At 43.2% G+C, this 18,707-nt stretch overlaps 1 protein-coding gene across 3 annotated transcripts in view; it reads right to left on the bottom strand.

Annotated features, from left to right (window-relative positions):
• Positions 1-18,707, bottom strand: part of LOC311019000 (UPF0606 protein KIAA1549) — a 37,033-nt gene that overhangs the window by 9,888 nt on the left and 8,438 nt on the right. For 2 of the 3 annotated variants that reach the window (XM_084018147.1, XM_084018145.1), the window contains exons 3-18: positions 14,202-16,313; positions 13,998-14,086; positions 13,549-13,708; positions 13,320-13,450; positions 11,803-11,995; positions 11,631-11,690; positions 11,374-11,519; positions 8,606-8,783; positions 7,581-7,765; positions 3,860-4,086; positions 2,854-2,990; positions 1,987-2,001; positions 1,394-1,599; positions 889-1,118; positions 538-682; positions 135-458 (exon numbers count right to left, since the gene is read on the bottom strand). In XM_084018147.1, coding sequence (XP_083874273.1) covers positions 135-458; positions 538-682; positions 889-1,118; positions 1,394-1,599; positions 1,987-2,001; positions 2,854-2,990; positions 3,860-4,086; positions 7,581-7,765; positions 8,606-8,783; positions 11,374-11,519; positions 11,631-11,690; positions 11,803-11,995; positions 13,320-13,450; positions 13,549-13,708; positions 13,998-14,086; positions 14,202-16,313 — 4,538 coding nt within the window. The remainder of the gene's footprint in view (positions 1-134; positions 459-537; positions 683-888; positions 1,119-1,393; positions 1,600-1,986; positions 2,002-2,853; positions 2,991-3,859; positions 4,087-7,580; positions 7,766-8,605; positions 8,784-11,373; positions 11,520-11,630; positions 11,691-11,802; positions 11,996-13,319; positions 13,451-13,548; positions 13,709-13,997; positions 14,087-14,201; positions 16,314-18,707) is intronic. The other variant, XM_084018146.1, reaches the window with a different exon arrangement.

Genomic DNA, 18,707 nt, shown 5'->3' with positions numbered 1-18,707 from the left:
CGCTGCTAACACATAATTTTGTGCGTGTGTGTTGTTCAGTGCAACCTGAAAGCAGTATGATTTGATGTTGACTGAATGGTTAATGCTCTCGCAAAATTTTCCCATATGTATAAAAAGTCAGGATGCCTACTTACACCAGGGAAAGGGCCAAGAGGTTGGAAGGGGGCGCCCCAGGCTCTGGGGCCACGGCCTGGGGGACTGGAGACAGGGGGGTTGGGGTTGACCCCAGGGAGAGTGATCCCTGCTGTGCTGCCCTGAGAGGTGGGCGACACCAGGGCAAAGGCATCGTCCAGCAGGGAGTGCATCTGCTGCCTTGCCTCCTCAATGGAGGGCTGTGGAGGCATGTACGGGGGTGGGGGAGGGGCATGGCCTGGGGGAGAGGAAGCAGGACCCAGGAAGACGTCATCGGTGGGGGAGGGGCTCCTGTGAGGGGATCCTGGGCCTTGGTCAGGGTCCGACTAGAATACACGCAACACACAGTTAGAGCTCATACTGTATACGATAACACAAATACCCTAGTTCTCCTGTACTACTCACTACGTAGGCCACATTGTTGACTCCAGGACACTTTCTGTAAACGGCATCATTGTCTTCAGTGATGAGGTGGTCTTTGTCTGCCTCCATCATACCTCCGTTCAGGTGCTCCTTCATCCTCTGTTTGGGCGAGCGTCGACCTCGACCACTGACAAACAAATAGAGTAACGTTAATTCATCTATTTATCAGTGTTTTATTTTTTAAAACTTCTCTTTCCAGAAATGCTGACCCGGTTATTCAAGCAGTTTTATGAAGGAACTATTTTCTTTCTAGTCGAACTACACCCACCAACCATATCACCACGCTGAAGGAAGCATGCATCTACACCTACAATTAAGTGCAATGACCCAAACCTTTTTTTGGAGTCCATGAAGATGGAGGCCGTCTGGGAATCCGGGTCCAGGATCTTATCGATCTGCATCTGTGCTTTCTGATAGATGCGATCCTGGTCCTTCGTATCTCCGGGGCCACTCGTCATGTCATCCATGGTAGGGAAGTCGTAGTGGCCCTTCCTCTTGGCACGCAGGCGTATCTTGTTACGGTGGTGCTCGATCTCCGACTTGTGCCTCAATGCTACCTGGATCTGAGGAATAATTACCTCATTAGACACCATCCTTTAAATATGCCCAGATTAGACTAACAGGCGGACAATATAAATATTTTTTTTGCATTTTTCCAATGTGGTTGTGCTAGTTTGATGAATTATCTAGAAACCTAGATATTCTTAGTACCATCAAGCTCCACCAATATCACTAAAAAAGTCACTCGACTTAAGAACATTCTGAAATAGTGCCTCCCCATTAGTTGATTGTTCTATACTTTTTGATTAACGCAGTCGCTAAAGTCAGAAGAGCAAACCTCTTTGTTGATTTGGTTGGTGTCAGACAGTTTGCCGTTGACGGGTGGGCTTTGTAGTGGAGGGACCGGCATGGGCTGCATGGCAATAAGCTGGATTTTGTTGGGGAGTCTCCTGTTTGCATCTGTGGCACGAGACACCCGATCAACATGATCAAAGATGGAGGCTGACGACAGCTGCTCGTTTGTACCGTTCATAGGAGGAGGACCTGAGGAAGGAAGCAAGAAATAACTCAGTCATTGCAAGTCTAAATCCTAACGTGGATGTATTTTAACTAGGAGTCAGAGCACAGGCTAGGATAGACTATTACTATGGCTTATAACAAAAGTGTTGAGCAAATGTTTCCGGTGGTGACATGAAATGAACACTGATTTCTATTTCCAAAAGCTAAACTTCATTTCAAACAATGGCGTAGTTTCTTTGTTTCTGCAGTCAATTGTCTCAACGATGTGACTGACAGCTTGTCGGACAGTGATGGACGGCGAGAGAGCAAGCCAAGCACAAAACTACCACAGAAACAAACACAGACACAGCTGCTGGAGGTCAAGCCTGAGGTCTATAGAGAGACACAGACGGAAAGAGGACAGACTCTTACCAATTCTATTCTTGCCTGCAAACCGCAATAGAAGGAAGAAGAAAAAAAAGAGTTTTATTGAGATGAATGAGATCAAATAAAAGCACCAAAGACAGAAGTGGTTACTGCAACAACAAAAAAAAAGCCTAGTGACTTGAGATCTGGTCACCATAAGTGCTGTGTGAATGTTTGGCACTGAAAAGAAAAATAAAGGGGAGAAACAAAAATAGAGGGAAAGACAAGAGTCATCTAAGAGGATGCATTTCTGTAGCTGATAAAAGCTTCTCTTGTGGAGTTCATTAGTCAGAGAGAAGAAAGGAAAGGTGTCTGATAAACATAGCCTGAATGAGCAGACAGAAAGAAACACTACCTACTTCTAAACGTTGTGGCACAGCATTAGCAGCAGTCCCAGACGGAGATTTATCAATAACAAAACAGAGACCATTCCTCTGTGGGTGAGTCATGCTGTCGTCTGTGTGCCTGACTGCCTCTGGCTTCAGCACGTCCTCTGACTGGCATTGCAGGCTTGAATCTATCAACAAGCTGTCAGATGGAGTAACTTTTCCTTCTGCTCTCTGAACTTCATTCAACCACCAAATAGAGTTCCTACCAGGTGTTTCTCTAACCTTCACTGTTCCCCCCTCTCTAATCTTTATGTCATTGCTTGGGTTGACGCCGCACCGTTCCTCAGTCTTCCTTTGCTTTCCCTTTTCACCACTTCACAGTCTCCCCTGCCCTCAATCTGCCCTCGTGTCAATCAAATCATGCCAGCTCGAGTTGCTCTCTTTTTGTGTCTTTATGTCTGGCCGATCCCACCACTTCCCCCCCTTCCCCCCTTAGTGTTTGCTTTGTGTTTGGAGGGATGTGGGTGTTGCCAAGGCTACTTGCCATTTAAAACATTGATGGGGACCTTACGGCTCTGCTTGCCGTCGTTGGGCGTGGCGTGAGCCCTCAGGTTCTCCTCGGTTGATTCGCGCTCGCTGGAACGGTCACTTACCACGGAGTCGCCGTCAGACGGTGAGATCCTACCCAGGAAAACACGCACATATACTCACATGAATAATGGAAGCCCAAGAACACACTAACACGCTGAAATGTCATGCATTATCAAAAAGTGCGCTTTTCCAGAAAGATAAAAGGACACTTCTAAGACATGCTAATCTGATTTGCGGCTTGAACATGCTGGAAAGTATTTCCACTGACAGAATTATTCAATTCCTGATGAATCTGTCCCGGTTGGCTATCAAGTGAGGAGAAACAACCAATTCATTTTTGCTAGTGTGGTTTATATCGTCTATTAACCAGAGCAGTTAGTGTTCTGGGAGATATTGGTAATGATGCAAATATTCATTTGCATAACAAGAACTGAACATGTGTACATGAATGTAAACCAATTAAAATAGGGCTAAATAAAATGTGCAAACAGCAAAACACAAAGGTTAATACCATAGTGATAAAGACTGAATGAAGACCCCTCGATGTCTAGTGCATCAATAATTGATCTGAGGATCTGTCAAAAGCTTTTTGTCTGGTTGACTGACTGTCCCAACTGAGGCAGGTGGAAAATCAGGGTGAAGGGAAAAAAAAAACAAGCAGTTAAATCTCTAAATAAATATCTTAATATCTTCTTAAGGTAGTGGATTAAACAAAAAATAATTTCTGTGATTTAAGGAGGATAAAAAAGAGAAAAATAATGAGTAATTTGGTGACCATAACTGAATAAAACACCACACAAAAATGTGGTAATGCAAATTATTTTTCGTTATGTAACGGATGACAGCATAACCTGAAGTCATTCAATGTTCTCATTTCCTTCATATTGATTTTGACTCACTGTAAACAGTCTTTGGAGTTTAAGTCGCTGCTCCTGCCCTCCACTAAAAGCAGCACTGACCTTTCTCGCCTTCGACCGCTGTGGGACGCCTTGGTGGAGGTTTTGGATATGGGTGTGGGGATCTCCCCGTTCTCAGATGGACTAAAGCCATCTTTAAGGGACAGGGGGAGGGGCCCGGGGCCCGGCCCTGGAGGGACGGGTTCCTGGATCACCATGACATCATCCTTACTCTGCTGGCCAAGGTGCAGCTTGGCAAAGTCAAAGCCTTTCACACTAGGAGCCTGCAACTGAGGACAGAGAGGAGGAATACAGAGTTTTAGGAAACAGGGAATGAAATACATGTGGAAAGCCATACAGCATTAGTTAAAGAGGTTAGATAAGAGCTTATTAACATTACTGTTGATATTTACTCAATGATAGGGACATATTCATTAACGTAGTGTCAATTATCTTCAAGTGGAATCATATCAAATCATAGTATACTTCTTTAATTGTCTTAGATCGTCAGACAGACCTACTTCGACAGCAAATGTGCAGCAAAGTTCACATAGACATTCATGTTTTGAGCACATAATTAAGGCTGAATGGCTGATGAAGGAATATCTAGGAAGGGAGACTCAGACAGACAGACAGACAAAATGTATAATGAATAAAGAGAAGGAATATGACAAGTAGGGACAGGGAGAGATGTGGGGAAACACTGAGCTGCTGCTTCCCTTCCTTTGAAGTAGTGGGGGATGGAGGCTGAACATGGAAGGAGTGAGACGACTTGAGTGTAAAAACCCTCGGGACTTTCCAACAGCATAAGAGTAAACAGAGGATGTGAGATCTCAGTGTGTGTGATTGCAGTTTGTGAAACTCGGGTCCTGTGACACCCAGATGTAGAGAAGAGGGCCACGACATGCTCCCGTTAATTCCCTGAATTATGCGTACACTCGCCGAGTTAATCGATGCAACGTGTCCGACTTAGAAGAGGCTTATTGGTATAAAACGGCTCATTTAGTGTGATGTTTGCCAGTGTGAGACTGCTAATCGTGAGAGAGGGAGAGACAGGGAGAGATCATGTGTTTGTGTGCTGCTCTCTACCGCATATAAACAAGGCCAATGTTTGAAATTGCAAGCATTCACGAAGCTGCAGCTGATAGGGTGAAAGCTGTTTCATTACGATTAATACCAAGACTGGATGACAGAAAACCCACCTACTCACTAATTACTACCTAGTCTCTATCTATTAATCTATCACAAGACAGTGATCTTCTATATTCATCAGGATATACAGACTATAAAGACACCAACACTAAATCCACAGCAAAATCCACTCTAATACTGGATTTTCTGTGTCTGGACATCATAACCGGATAAAGCAGGATCTAAATGTCCATTAACACAAACAGGAGCTAGTATCTATGGCTACTGAACAATATACCTTGTCCACGGCTCTCTTCCCTTTAGATAACACATTCATTTTGTCTTCTTTCTTCATCTGCCCTGTTTTCATCATCATCATTTTGCTCTCGTGTCTCTTTTGCTCTTCTGGTTTGGCATCTTTCTTTTTAAATTTCTCCTTTTCCCCATCTTTGTCTTCATCTTCTTCCTCTTCCTCCTCTTCTTCTTCTTCCTCCTCCTCTTCTTCTTCCTCCTCCTCCTCCTCCTCTTCTTCTTCCTCCTCCTCCTCCTCCTCACTGCTCATAATCTGTTTGCTCTTTGGACGAGCTTCTGTTGTCTAAGCAGAAGCAATGGTGGATAGCATAAATATTTCTAGTGACGATGCTATTTTCTCTCTAGCTGACCAAAATTCAAAACCTAGATTATGAACCATTGATTATCGTGCTGTCAATTATATAACTGTAGAAATATTGAACTACAAACACATAAACTAGGTCCCTTCTACATGGTATAGAAACTACCAGACAGTGCTATGTACCTTCCCCCTTTTAAACACCTCCTCCTCGTACTCCTCCTCCTCTTCATACTCCTCTTCTTCTTCCTCATACTCCCCCTCTTCCTCCTCAATAAAACCTCTATCTTTTTTAGTCGGAGTAGATCTCTGGTGAAGGAAGGTCCTTGATTCTCTGAATGAGGCGGCAGACTGAGAGAAGGGGAATGGCGTTAAGTGACAGGTGATTGTGTTAAGCAGAGATAGCAGGCTAAGTGAAAGCTACTTCAGCACATTGGATTCGCTGCATTTACCCAACGTGGAGGGTTTAGGTCACAGCTCAGCTCAACCTAAAACAATGTGTGGAGGGTAATGAATGTCAGACACAGACAGAACTATCAACTGGTAAGTCAGGAAGCTGAAAAAAACACTCAAATAATCCTCCAGAACAGCATATCTCAGCATATAAAAACGTCCAGCATTTATTTTAGGATTGGACTAGTATTTCTGTGTCGACATCTGACTTCATTATGAAAGTGTCGGTGAGACTTGAAGTGTGAAGTGGCAGCAGAGGCAACGATCCAGTTACTGCTGTCCCACGGACAGTACAAGGCTCTCTGGCAGTGGTCAGTGCAGCACAATAAGAGATGCATTATTCCTTCAGCTCTCATTAATCATCTCACATTAATGTAATTATCAAAAATCAACTGTATCACACATGAGGAACATAACACAAAGGTTTGTGCCCAGACCTTACACCTTAACAAAAACAAACACTGCATGACAGCTGGGCTGCTTTGGACTGATACACCAGAATGTAAGGTCTTTGATTCTCTGGTAAACTTGACTGTATGAACGGATGTGATCTTAGCAACGCCATTATTTTATTATTGTATCAACACGTTTTGTTCATCGGGATGTTCTGCATGAGGGAACTCAAAGAGCAGAGGAAATCTCTTGTGTCAGTTAATTTCAGGGCAAAAGGGACTTGTTCTTTTATGTACGAAAAAATGAAATATTAAGACAGGACAGAGCCTCCGCGCAGCCAAATTACATTATTCTATCTCAAATGAAAGCAGAAAGGAAGAAGTATTTCAATTGTCACAGACTGAACATAAAATGGAACAAAAGGGAACAGGAGGGCAGGGGTTGTCGGCGCTTTAAGTAAAAGAAAAAAACGCAGCGATGGCCCATTACGTGCACTTGCTCATCATATCCTCTAATAAGTCTGTCTCATTAAAGTTTTACTAATCCCATCTAAAAGAAGAAATGATGAGGTCCAGATTCTGCAAAGTCCCACAGCGCATTCATGTCAATGACAGATACATCTCATTAATCAGCAGTTCATGGGAATTTAAAAGTGGTCTTGTCTTTCTGGCTTCAGCTGTTGCAGAACACGGTAATGTTTGGAACACTGGTTTCCATTAACATAAATCAATGTCCTAGTGGTGCGTCGGTCAGCATGTTTTTTATTCCCCGCACCCTGTTCTGTTATGTGAGCCAATTCGCGACGTGCAACACGTACAAATATGCGTAAAGCTCAGAGGCAAGGACAGAGAGAAGTGGACTCGTATGTGACTGTGTGTTTAAGAGACAGAGGGGCGGGAAGAGAAGGTGAACTTTTGTACACAATGTTTCTGTAAATTATTAATAACTTGGAAAGCTTCTTTTGTCACATATTGACCCGCACGCCCAAATCCGTTATTTTCTAGTAAGGCCGGCTGGAACCCACCTCACCTGCATGTTTTAGGTTGACTCCTGCATCGCTACAACCTAATGTAACACCTAAATACACACCTTAATATGCAACAATGATTGTTGATTATCCCTGCCCAACAACTTCAGTAGTGACTGTGGTAAGTCGGACGTGAAGTCAGACTCCGTGCAACACTGATCGGACTCTACCTTCTGTCTCTGCTGGATGGACGTCATGGCGTCCGGCTGGAACTCCAGCTTGTCCGTCCGACACAGTTTCCAGTACAGGATGGAAATGATGACGATGACCACAAGGAGGGGAATCACAACGCCAATGACGATCCACGTGTTGGTGTTCTCAGCGTCAGAGGGTGATGACCCCACCTTCTCTACAGCTACAGACAAAAATATGGAGAGAGAGAGAGCTTTTAATTGAGGTTTCAGACACAAACATTCACCATATTCATTTCATCTGTGGTTCAGTATTTCAACCATATCTTTAGTTGACAGCCAGTGCACCTTGAGAATGTTAAGCTAAACATGCAGTTTTATTGGCATTCTGGCTCTTATCTCACTGCTGTAATCTTTAATGCAGACCTTCATTAGTTTTAATTAACACTCATTTCATCCCCTGGGAAAGTACCGTAAGAGAGAACACAGTCAGCACAGAGCCAGGACTCCCTTGAGGGGCTCTCATTAGGCCTTCATCCCTTGTTTATATTCTTAATGAGGAAGACAGGCTTTTGGTACAGCGTGTACAAAGGAAGATAATTAGCTCAAATGTTACTATAAACATAGAAAAGAACACATGGAGCCAGCAGTTAGCTTTTATTCTTTTTTTTTCATTCCTCATTAGGAGCTTGTGAACAATGTTGTCCTTTCTCTTTCTTGTTGTAATCGTCTGTTCCAACCTCTATATAGCTCCACTCAGTTAAGTGCAGTTAGACCTTGAAAAGTTACCATGCACTGTGTTATTCACAAAGTAAAAAGCAAAAACAATCCCTGCAGGGTAGCGTAGTTCAAGTCATGTAGCAACAGAACAACAACGTCTCCTCTTTTTTGTACATTGCCGCAGCAGTGACTCAGGCTCTTGCTCGAGGACACTTTGGCAATGCGGATGAATGCAGAAAAGAGAGCTTGAATTTAATTTGTTGATGTCTAGGACCATCTTGTTAATGTCTAAATCACTCTGCTGCCCTTGAACGTCAGATCTTTACTGTGCACGAGGTACTCACGCTGTGCCAAAATGCCCTGAACACGATATCCCAAGACGATGGCGGCCCTCTGGACGTCCAGGCTGTTGAGTCGATCAGCTGTTTGAACTGCAGGAATCCTCTGACCACTGGGACCCTCCACAAAATACACTATCTCCAAGGGGTGGTCCGCACCCACCAGCCGGCTCGCACTTACAACCTGGGAGATGGAAAACAGGAGAACAGTGTCAGTCATCCAACAACTGCTTTAACAATTAAAGCGCTACACAAATAAAATGTATAAATACTATTGTGGAAAGGATGCCAGAGCTGTATACACCTGTTGGCTGTCAAACAATTTCACAGCGCAATCACCAGGGCTACGAGATGGCTGCTGGTAATGTCCACTCTTTTAAACAGGTGGCAGACATAATGACATCTGATGTATTTTTCTAAGCATAAACGTGTCCAGATGTAGGAAGAATTCTGAAGGACACTCAAAAAACACAGTATTTAATCAATTTGCATGACATTCGCAGTTTCTAAGCTTCTATCAATATCTTGTTGAAGGTTTAGATGCTAGAGAGACTTTTTCCATCCTGATACCAGTTTTGAACTAATACGCACTTTAATGCACACACAGCAAAAAGCAGACTAGTGTGAGTTTCAATACAAACACGTTTAAATTTAAACTTTTTCAGGCACAGAAATAGCATGATAAATATTTTAATTATATTATATTATTATTTGTATGTATTGTATTTCCATTATTTTATGTACAGAATTGTCTGCATGCAATGACTCACACACGCACACATATATAAAATAGCACACTCATGATGTAGACTCTGTATCCCCATTAGGGTATTCATTGTTGAAATATTTCTCCATGTTGTCTCATGTGTCTGTGTGTGTGCAGTGTCCCTCTGGGTGCCCTGAGGCACAGCACAGTCTGCTGTCTGCATTACTGGAAAGAGTAAAGCACAGGTCATGCCTGGGCTGACACAGAAAAACGGCTGGCCAGGCTCTCTCATCCAGGGTCTAATCCAGTCCATGCATGGTTATTAGAGTGGAAGGACGGCAGACTGAATGTGTGTGTTATTGCACGACCGCAATTCAACCTCCTCTTTTATCTGTCTAGGCAGACTCATAAAGGTTTTCTCATAGGTGACAAACCCCACACTGATTTTGTTAGATTCTGTCTAGGGCAGATATGTGTCTCTCTGTGTGTGTAAGTGTGTTTGTAAGTGTGTGTGTGTTCACGAGAGCAAGATAAAGGATTCTTCAGTCTGAGTCACCTCACTCTCGTTATATTCAACAAACATTCAACGCCTTTGAAATGTAAAAAAAAAAGGCTACAAAGAACACAAACATGTATATGTATGTATATGTATAACATATTCATATTTAAAGGATAGAAAGGATGCCACAAAAAAAAAAGAATATATATATTTTTTTTTTTTACAATTAACACTTGAAACGATGAAGGCACTTCAAATGACAAGGTCATATGAAATGTAAACCATTGGTATTTCATTTTTACCTCTTGACTTAAGATTTCTTGAAAGTCATTTTGTTTGTTTTACAAAATGAACCAAAACACTGACATTGAGGAAGATCTGAGGTATAGAAAGGATGCCACAGTCTAAAATTAGACACCTAATTTTAGCACAGGTACTAAAGTTACGTCACCAATATGGTGCTCCGTTTTCCTAAATGTGGGTTTTATGGAGGCAAAGATGCAGGAGGCAGACAGGTCAGCTAGAGGGAGGCTGCTACTCAGCCAAGTATGATAGTTATCACTCTGACAGCCCCCCCTGTTTGGAGACCACCAAATGTGCTCAGACTTCATGAGGTCAGCTCAAATATGCATCTCTCGTCCACCGTAACAAGTCTCTTTTATCCGAGTGTTTGGCTCTCCCATTTCCGAATCTTTTATCCACCCCTGTCTCTGTATCTCTCTCTCTCCACGACATCTAACCCTCTCAACAACAGAGACACACTCTTAATCATCCCGACTGCAGGATACAGACGGAGAAAGAGAAAGAATTAATAATTGATCTGCTCTTAGAAGCTCTGTGGCTCACAGGAGCCATCAAGTAACAGGACCGGGGAAATGAGGAAGAGGAGAGAGAACACGGACTCGTGAGGTTGTGGTCTTTGAGTAGCTTGCCTCTGAGCTGAATGGGATGCTGTTGCCATGGAGACAGGGCCCTATCCTGTCCCCTTAGAGATGAGCCGAGCAGGTGCAGAGGGAACCCACAAAAGCAAGTGCCTGATTAGTAAAGCAGCAAGGCTTTCAGTGGTTACTAACACTGCAAGGCTCACATAATGAGCCCTCAGTACTCAAAGCAAGGTAGTTAGAGAAGCACTTGCGTTGGGGAATAATGATATAAATCGCACAAGGAAGAAAGCTTTTTTCAAGATTTAGTGAGTAATCCATTAACAAACTACCTGTTAAAGAGTGTGAAACATTTGTTGTGTAATGAACAAGAAATTAAACTAGTAATTCTGTTGTTTACTTTCCAGAGAAACCACAATTATTTACCATCTAGCGTGGAGTTTTAAACATTTACATTTTTTATAAAAACAAGTAAAGTCTTCCTGTAAGGGGAGATGATTTACTTGATTTAAAGCAACTCATTTCTATTAATTCTGTTTCATACAGGTTAAAATCATCTTGGTTTGGTGAGGCTTGATATATTTTGCACTGAATGTAGTGTCTTCTCCCAAGGCAGCTGTGAATGCAGCTGTGCAGCTGTGAATACAGCCACTGATTTATTGAATAAATCTACACAACTATACAGTACCTGAACACTGCTGTTGCCTACAATGGTGGCTCTCTTAACACGTCTGATTAGTCCTGTTGCCTCCCCGAGTAACATGGCCACCCGGCGCTCCATGTTGGCTTGGAAGGTCCTCTCACCCACTTTCTGGTCCAGCACACCCAGAAGCACTATGTGCACAGACAACAGGAAAAATCATTCAGAGTACAGGGCACAAAGGTCCCACATTTAATGTAGCTGTAGCAGCCTTTGCACTTTGCCAAGAACGGAAACCATGATACCTGTTCTAACCCAAGAGAAGCGAAGCAACTGGCTGGTGTTCAACTCTGGATAATGGAAAGCTGTAAGAAAAAGATGTTTAAACAGAGTAAGTTTTAACTCAAGTTAATTGTAGAGAAGAGATTTTGAGAAAATAATACCTCAAATATGGAGAGGCAACCGTGTGGTACTCACGCTCAGCAATCTGCAGTACAGGAAAACCCATGTAATAGCTAAACTCCACCATTGTGAGCTTCATCAGAGCATTGCTGACCTCCGACCCGATCAGATAACCCCTTGAACCGCGCACTGTGAAGGTCATGTCCACAGGCTGCCTCACCAGCCGTTGTTCCTGATATTTCGGAGCAGCCATGGTGATGTTTACAATCTGAAACACAATAAGACAGAGATGTTCAGACAGACGTTTACACAACAGAACGTACTAAACATTTTCCAATCTGATGCTTTTGTAGTTTCTGGGAAATCTGGTTTGTCTCTGTAGAGTTTCAATGAAGCTCACAATCTGAGAATCGTTGGCTTCAGCGATCGGAAAGTAGAACACAGGCCAGGGGCACAGTTTGATAGCGGTTCATGAAACATTTCTATGCTGCAAAGGTTTGATTCAATACTTACATTTATTCGTACTAAAAGACGATAATACAGGCATCAGCTTAATAGGATTACACACAACTCCACTCAAGCCAACTAACCACATAGCTAAATAAGCTCTTTATTAACAAACAGTAAGCTTCTTTTATACTCAACAACTAGAGCATGAACTTCAAGTACGAGTAGCCAAGTGAAGTATCCGGACTGATGTGAGATGGAGAATAAGGTTGGAAGGAGGATTGGTGGACTGTCATAGCAAGGAAAGAGCTGAGGTAGGTAAAGGTACCTGGACACTTGCTTATGGTCATAAAATCTGGGTAGTGACCGAAAGACGAAGACTGTGGATAAACATGCAAAACTTAGCATCCTTTGCTTTGTTGGTCACTGTGCTCAGAAATAGAAATAGTCTCTGTTTTGTGTTAGAAGAAGGAGCCAACTGATGTTCTCTTGAAGTAATAACTAGTGAATGCCGATCCGTGATAAAATCTTATATCGTCTCTTCACTAAACACGACCTGATGAATTATGAAAAATGGATGGCTGGTTATATTAAGCTTGAATCTGATTTTGTTAAACCAAACTAGTAATTTCAGTTTTACAGCAGTAAAGAGTGATCTTAATAAACTACCATTTCTGCCAGGCTTCATTTGCTGAAATCCAAAAGCCTCAACAAACGTGATTAACCTCTACAGTTCCTGCTTGCAAAGCAATATCCCAATAAAAGGCCGCCTACGCTGCAGCAATCACTGTCATCATCCACTGGCGAAGTTACTGGAGGGGGTCTGGGGCCAGCTCAGTCAGCAAATAAGCAACAAATCCTGTACAAATAGCGTAATAATCCAAGTAATTATCTTTCTTTGTATGATTAAAGAACAAAACCTCTTCCTTGTTCAGACAGACGGATAAAACAATAGTTTTAGTAAAGCTGCAGAGGTAAGCAGCTGTGGCAGAAAGGGCTATTATTCAGAAGGCACGTGATTATCGCCACTGGGTCATTCAGCATTGAGGTGCGAAGCCACAATGAAACGCATCATAATGAAAAGATCTCAGCTGAAATACATGTGCAAGGCTACTCATGCGTCCTGGCTTTCCGGTCCAACTCACATGCACTGTGAAGTTGGTGGACTCCTTTGAGCGCCGACGCACTTCTGCAAAGGCCATGGTCAAACCTTTCTCAATGCTCTCGCTGAAGTTGCAGAATCGCACATCTATGTGACTGGGAACAAACTGCAGCACTGCAAGGAATGAAGACAAGTTTTAGATCAGGTAGAAACACTTAAAAGGTGATCACAAATTATTCAAAATCTTGCCAGCTCGTTGTAAGGTAATTTACCTGTGTGGACTTGATATTTACGGTCTGGTATTGACCAGCTGGGAGACAGAGAGAGGAAGCGCCGCCCAGATCTACGCAGCGCATTGATGACAGATATGGCTGTGTAAAGAACCGGACCAGACACCACCCGAAACACAAACCTTGGTGGGGGATCCACAACCTTCAGAGACAAAGCAGGAATATACGATATAAATACACAATTACACATCTTGTTAAATAAGCTGCTGGTGTTTTTGAGAGGTCATCATGGTTTTGTGGATCTTCATGCGACTACTTCTGTGGTCTGTTTATCACAGAACCACTAATAAAACACTTAGTAAGTGGTCTGGCCTGCATGGTTCATCTGCACCGCTGTAATGTGTACGCGCCCATGTAGCCCTAGCAGGTCCTTCTGAATTGCCAAAAGAAGGCTAACCTTAAAAGATTAACCCTTGTTGAGATAAATTTACCTGCAGCTCCACAGACTTGTTGAATTCCCCTTTCAGTATGTCTCTCACTTGAGATTTGGCATATCCAACAGTGGCCCCGGAAGGAAAACCTTAAGAAGAAAGCACAAGCAGGGAATTATGGCTTATTCAATGATAGCATATATGAACATTTCAAATTCAAATGACAGCTTTCGGTCAAAAAGCATAATTTAATGTCAAACTAACCGATTTTTACGAAATACGCAGGCCTGGCAAGGTTGCAGAGGTACGGTCTTAATGTTGGTGCTGTAGTTGTGGTCCTTCCACTGGTGGTAGCGATGATGTTGACACTAGTTGAGGACTCAGTGGTGGCAGTCGTTCTAGTTGTGGCTTGATGAGAAGTCGTGGTGGCAGCTGCAGTTGTTGGTACAGCAGAGTCTGTATTAGCTTCACTGCTCGTTGGGATCAAGGTCATCGTGGCTGGGATGTCAACTCCATCTTCCATCACCCCCTCATCACCCAACAAGACTGGAGGGCCCGAGGTGGTGTTATACGTGGGTTCAGTTGAAACTAAAGTCATATTGATGTTTTGTTCTGTTGTGAAAATAGAGTCTTGGGGAGTTAATTCTGTTGTAACAGCGGTGGTGTTGGCAGCAGGTCCAGTGGGAACAGGGGAGAAGGCTGTGGTTGCTGTTAAGACAGGAGTGGTGTGCATGGTACTTGATGGGAATGACTCTGTAACAAACCAATGGACGTCTGTGAGAGAGGAGGAGGAAATCAAATCATCTGGCAGCAAAGGCGTGGCACTGGGTAGCATAGCTTGTGTTAACAGATTGCTGTCCAGGCCTACAGTCACAGTAGAAGACCAATCTGTGGTGGACACCTGACTACCCCAGACAGAAGAAGAGGGATCAAAGTAATGGGTCGGGACTATGGAAGGATCCAGAAAAGGATCAGAGGCATTGACCAGCTGAGGACTCTCCTGTGTGGTAACTTCTGGGGTTGGTTCGTCTTGAGGCTCAAACCCTGACAGACCACTAGACGAGTCATCCTCAATGGTCAATTTGGGTGTGATGTCTGTAGCACTAGCGGGTACCACGCTAACGTTCCCCCTCTGTTCAGCTCCAGTGTCTGAACTGTTGCTCTCCTTGTTCAACTGAGTGGTGTAGTACTCCAAGCTGTTCATGTCAGGTAACAGAACATCCGTCGGCTGAATTGTGAAAGTATCAGGCCAATCTACGTCTGATGCGTCGGGTATATCACTGTTGGTGTTGGGAGTAGGGTCCAGTGTATAGAGAATTGTAGAGGACAAAGAGGATGGATAAATGGATTTAAGTGGAGCGACGGTGCTGTATGCTGTCGTGAGGCTGGGAGAAGGTGAGACATGATGAGGATGCAACGACGAAGGAGATATGCCAACTCTGGAAGGGAAGGACGTGTCATAGGTTTCCGTATAGTCCTCCAGATCATAAGAGTCAGACGGCACCTTGGTGACCAGTGCGTAGTCCTCTCCATCTGCATTTAGGAATGACATTGTCTCCAAGTAGTCCCCAGACCCCCAGTCCAATTCCATGGTGTTGGTGGGGAAGAAATCCTCTGGAAAGACCTCAGTGGGTTCAGATGAAGGTGATGTAGGGTGGGGGGCGATGAAAGGCACATTGTAGCCAGGGGCCAGAATCTCATCAGGGTTCGGTAGCATGATTTTGCCGTGTGTTGGTTTGTTGGGGGCACTGCTGGGGCTCAGGTGGTTCACATCCCGGATGTCACTATAAGATTCATCTGCTGCAGCGTCAGTGAAAGCCAACTTCTGGGGCTCAAGAGGCTGAGCAGGAAATGAAGTCATGATTGCCAGCTCTGATGCATCATCCTGCTGTTTGCTGAAAGATTTCTGCTCAGAATTTAGCCGAGGTGTTGTTGACATTGTAAAAGCAGAAGGACTCAATGGTGCAATGGACATATTTGTCTGAGGCAGCAGCTGGGATCCTGTAGGACTTGGAGAGAGGGAGGGAGATTGCTTGGCAGACTTTGTCCTGGCCAGTTTCCAGTCCGAGGAGATTTTAGCTGATGCATCAAATTGTGGACTAGACCCCAACACAGGTTCGGAGGCGCTTAATGAGGGAGTGGACAGAGGTGCCGGCTCTTCTGCAAGGAGGTCACTTCCTTTGAAGGATTTGGAGTTGTCAGAAGCAACACGTCCCCACTGAAAAGGCATGATGTCGTCAGTCCTAACTTCATGGTTTGGTTCAGAAATGGATGGCAGGGCACCAGGTGAGTCTGGGCTCTCAAAGGCAGTGTAATATGAGGCTGGTAAGGCTGATGGTTTGAACCCTGTCGAACTTGGAACCCACATAGACTCATCTGTAGAGGAACAAAGAGAATGTTTCAATTTAGTGTTGAATGAAAGAAAGATTCATGACTGACTTCAAACAAAGTACATTAAAGGGACGAGGGCTAGAGTGTGAATAAAATGCACACTCCGCTTATTTCACAGTACCTGCAATGCATAAAACGTTACATTTACCATTCACTTTGTGCTTCCGACTAAGCTACAGTGTGAAAGCTGACAATGATTCTTTTCCTCACTTGGACATTCGAACTGGGGGGATATGCTGGCATGCATGGACAGACTGCGTGTTCGAAAATGAATGAGTCGTTCAGGCTCAGCACCACGATGACCGGAGCTTTTTAGCGATGCACTGTAGGAAGAACATCTCCCATAATTTTTTATGGTACTTGACCTTGGAGTGATGGATGGTGCAGTTTCCAGCTCATCAGGAAGGAACTCTACCTCTTACACACAACATTAAAATCCTTAATGGTGATATTAGACCTGCTAAAATGTAGAAACGGCAAATGTGGCTTATGCGATACGTTTCCGACTTAATTCGAGTGCCAAAGGCCTTTCCCTCCATAGTAAGTGACATAGTGTATCATGCATGATTTAATTTGGAAGGTGCCTTTCGTGATTACTGTATATGGGTCCATAGTGTTCCAGGAAGGCTACATGAGCTGAAGGGAAAAGAACAGAATAGTTCTTAAATAATTCATAGTAATAGACTTTTTAACAGTTCCACGTAGGCCGAAGCTGTATAAGTTTGCATCTTTTATATGCTTAATTTTGTTTAATATTCAAAGCTCAAACAGAAATGTTTTGGTTCTGCTGAAAGAAATCTAATTTACTTTACATTAAAAGAGATGATGTCTTGTGGCACTTATAGATAATTAAAATTAACCATAATGTGTGCATAGAGTTTACAAGCATAAACAGACTACATAAAGTCACCCGCCAGTACTGTTGATTAATGTCAATGCAGACTGTCTTGAAAACAGTTCTTGAACAGAGTAAGACATTAAAAGGAACCATTATTGACATGCAAGAAGCAAGTTATCAAGAGCCTCTACATATTGATTCAGCAGCTGCTGGTAATGTTGCTCTTTGTAGACGATCTGGAGAATCATACACACTTGAAAATAGCATCAGAATCAGCTGAGGGAGAAGACTATTTTTAATGCTGGGAGCACAGAAGAGATCGTTTATAAAAAAAGCACCAACAAAAAAGAATGTACTTCTGGAGAGTCATCTTCAATTTACTGCATCGCTTCTTACAACAAGACTGCCTCTTGCCTCTGGCTTGGCCCAGGAGAAAACTCCCAACTTAATTATAACCTACACTGGTACCTTAATTGAGTCAGCATGCTATTATAACATTGGAAAGAAAAAGCCAAGACTTTCTTCTCTGAAGGCGGGTCTGCACTGCACAGTCTCCAAACTGCCACATAGCTCCTTGTCTGCTGTGCCAAGTGTTTGAACCCCCCAGGGATGTATCACACAGCTGGGTAGATGCACACACACACACACCACATCATGTCCATAACCGTTAACAGGAGGGTCTAGTTGCCTAGTTCTATACAGACTTCTTTATTGATGGACTGATTACTCAAGTTTTGTGAGGAAGTTATAAATAATCACAAGAACCTAGTTTGGAAAGGAGCAGTCACACCATGTGGTGTGCTGTGCTCTGTCAAGTCTTACAGCTAATACTAAACTGGATTCATAATGTGTTGCTGTGTCGGTCCAAGCTCGCTACAGGAACAAACAAATTGGTATATGTTTGTTCACTGAAATATCCATAGGCCTACATTATACAGCTCAACTCTGCACTTTCCGGTTGGCTTTAAATAAGCACACATTTTAAGTGCTACAGATGTATAAAAGAGGACAGACAAAGAGAACACAGACAGGCTCTGTAGGACACCATGTTAGTCTGAAGAACACGCTGATGTTTGAGGTCATACTGTGGAAGATGTCCCCAAAATGTCACCTCATCTCAGTACAACACTAGAGTGACAAACTACATCACTTAACGTCAAATTTGGGACAATTAATCACGCGTGAATGGATGACAAAACATTTAGCTAATTAAGACTATTATTGGCAGGTGATTGATGATGACGCTGATAATTGTACCGATGATGACGATTGTGAGAATGAAGATAATGATGGGATTTAAGGACAAGGACATGCAGAGGATGCATAGTGTAAAAAAACGCTCTCATTCACAATGAAGCACAGTGTTAAGGTATAATATCAGCTCCAATAGGTAAAAATATAGTTATGATAATATTTTCATGAAAAATAAAAACAAAAAGCTATAAAAATACCATCCTAAACGGTGTTAAGCCAACTCTGAATTATGAGTGTAGAAAGACCTGGCGGGTTCTTCTCAATAATTAAGCAGGCATGGTCTTACT

The sequence above is a fragment of the Eutrigla gurnardus genome (assembly GCF_963514095.1).
Source record: "Eutrigla gurnardus genome assembly, chromosome: 9".
Classification (NCBI taxonomy): domain Eukaryota; kingdom Metazoa; phylum Chordata; class Actinopteri; order Perciformes; family Triglidae; genus Eutrigla; species Eutrigla gurnardus.
The sequence above is the reverse complement of the archived record's forward strand: the minus strand, read 5'-3'. Positions and strand labels throughout refer to the sequence as shown.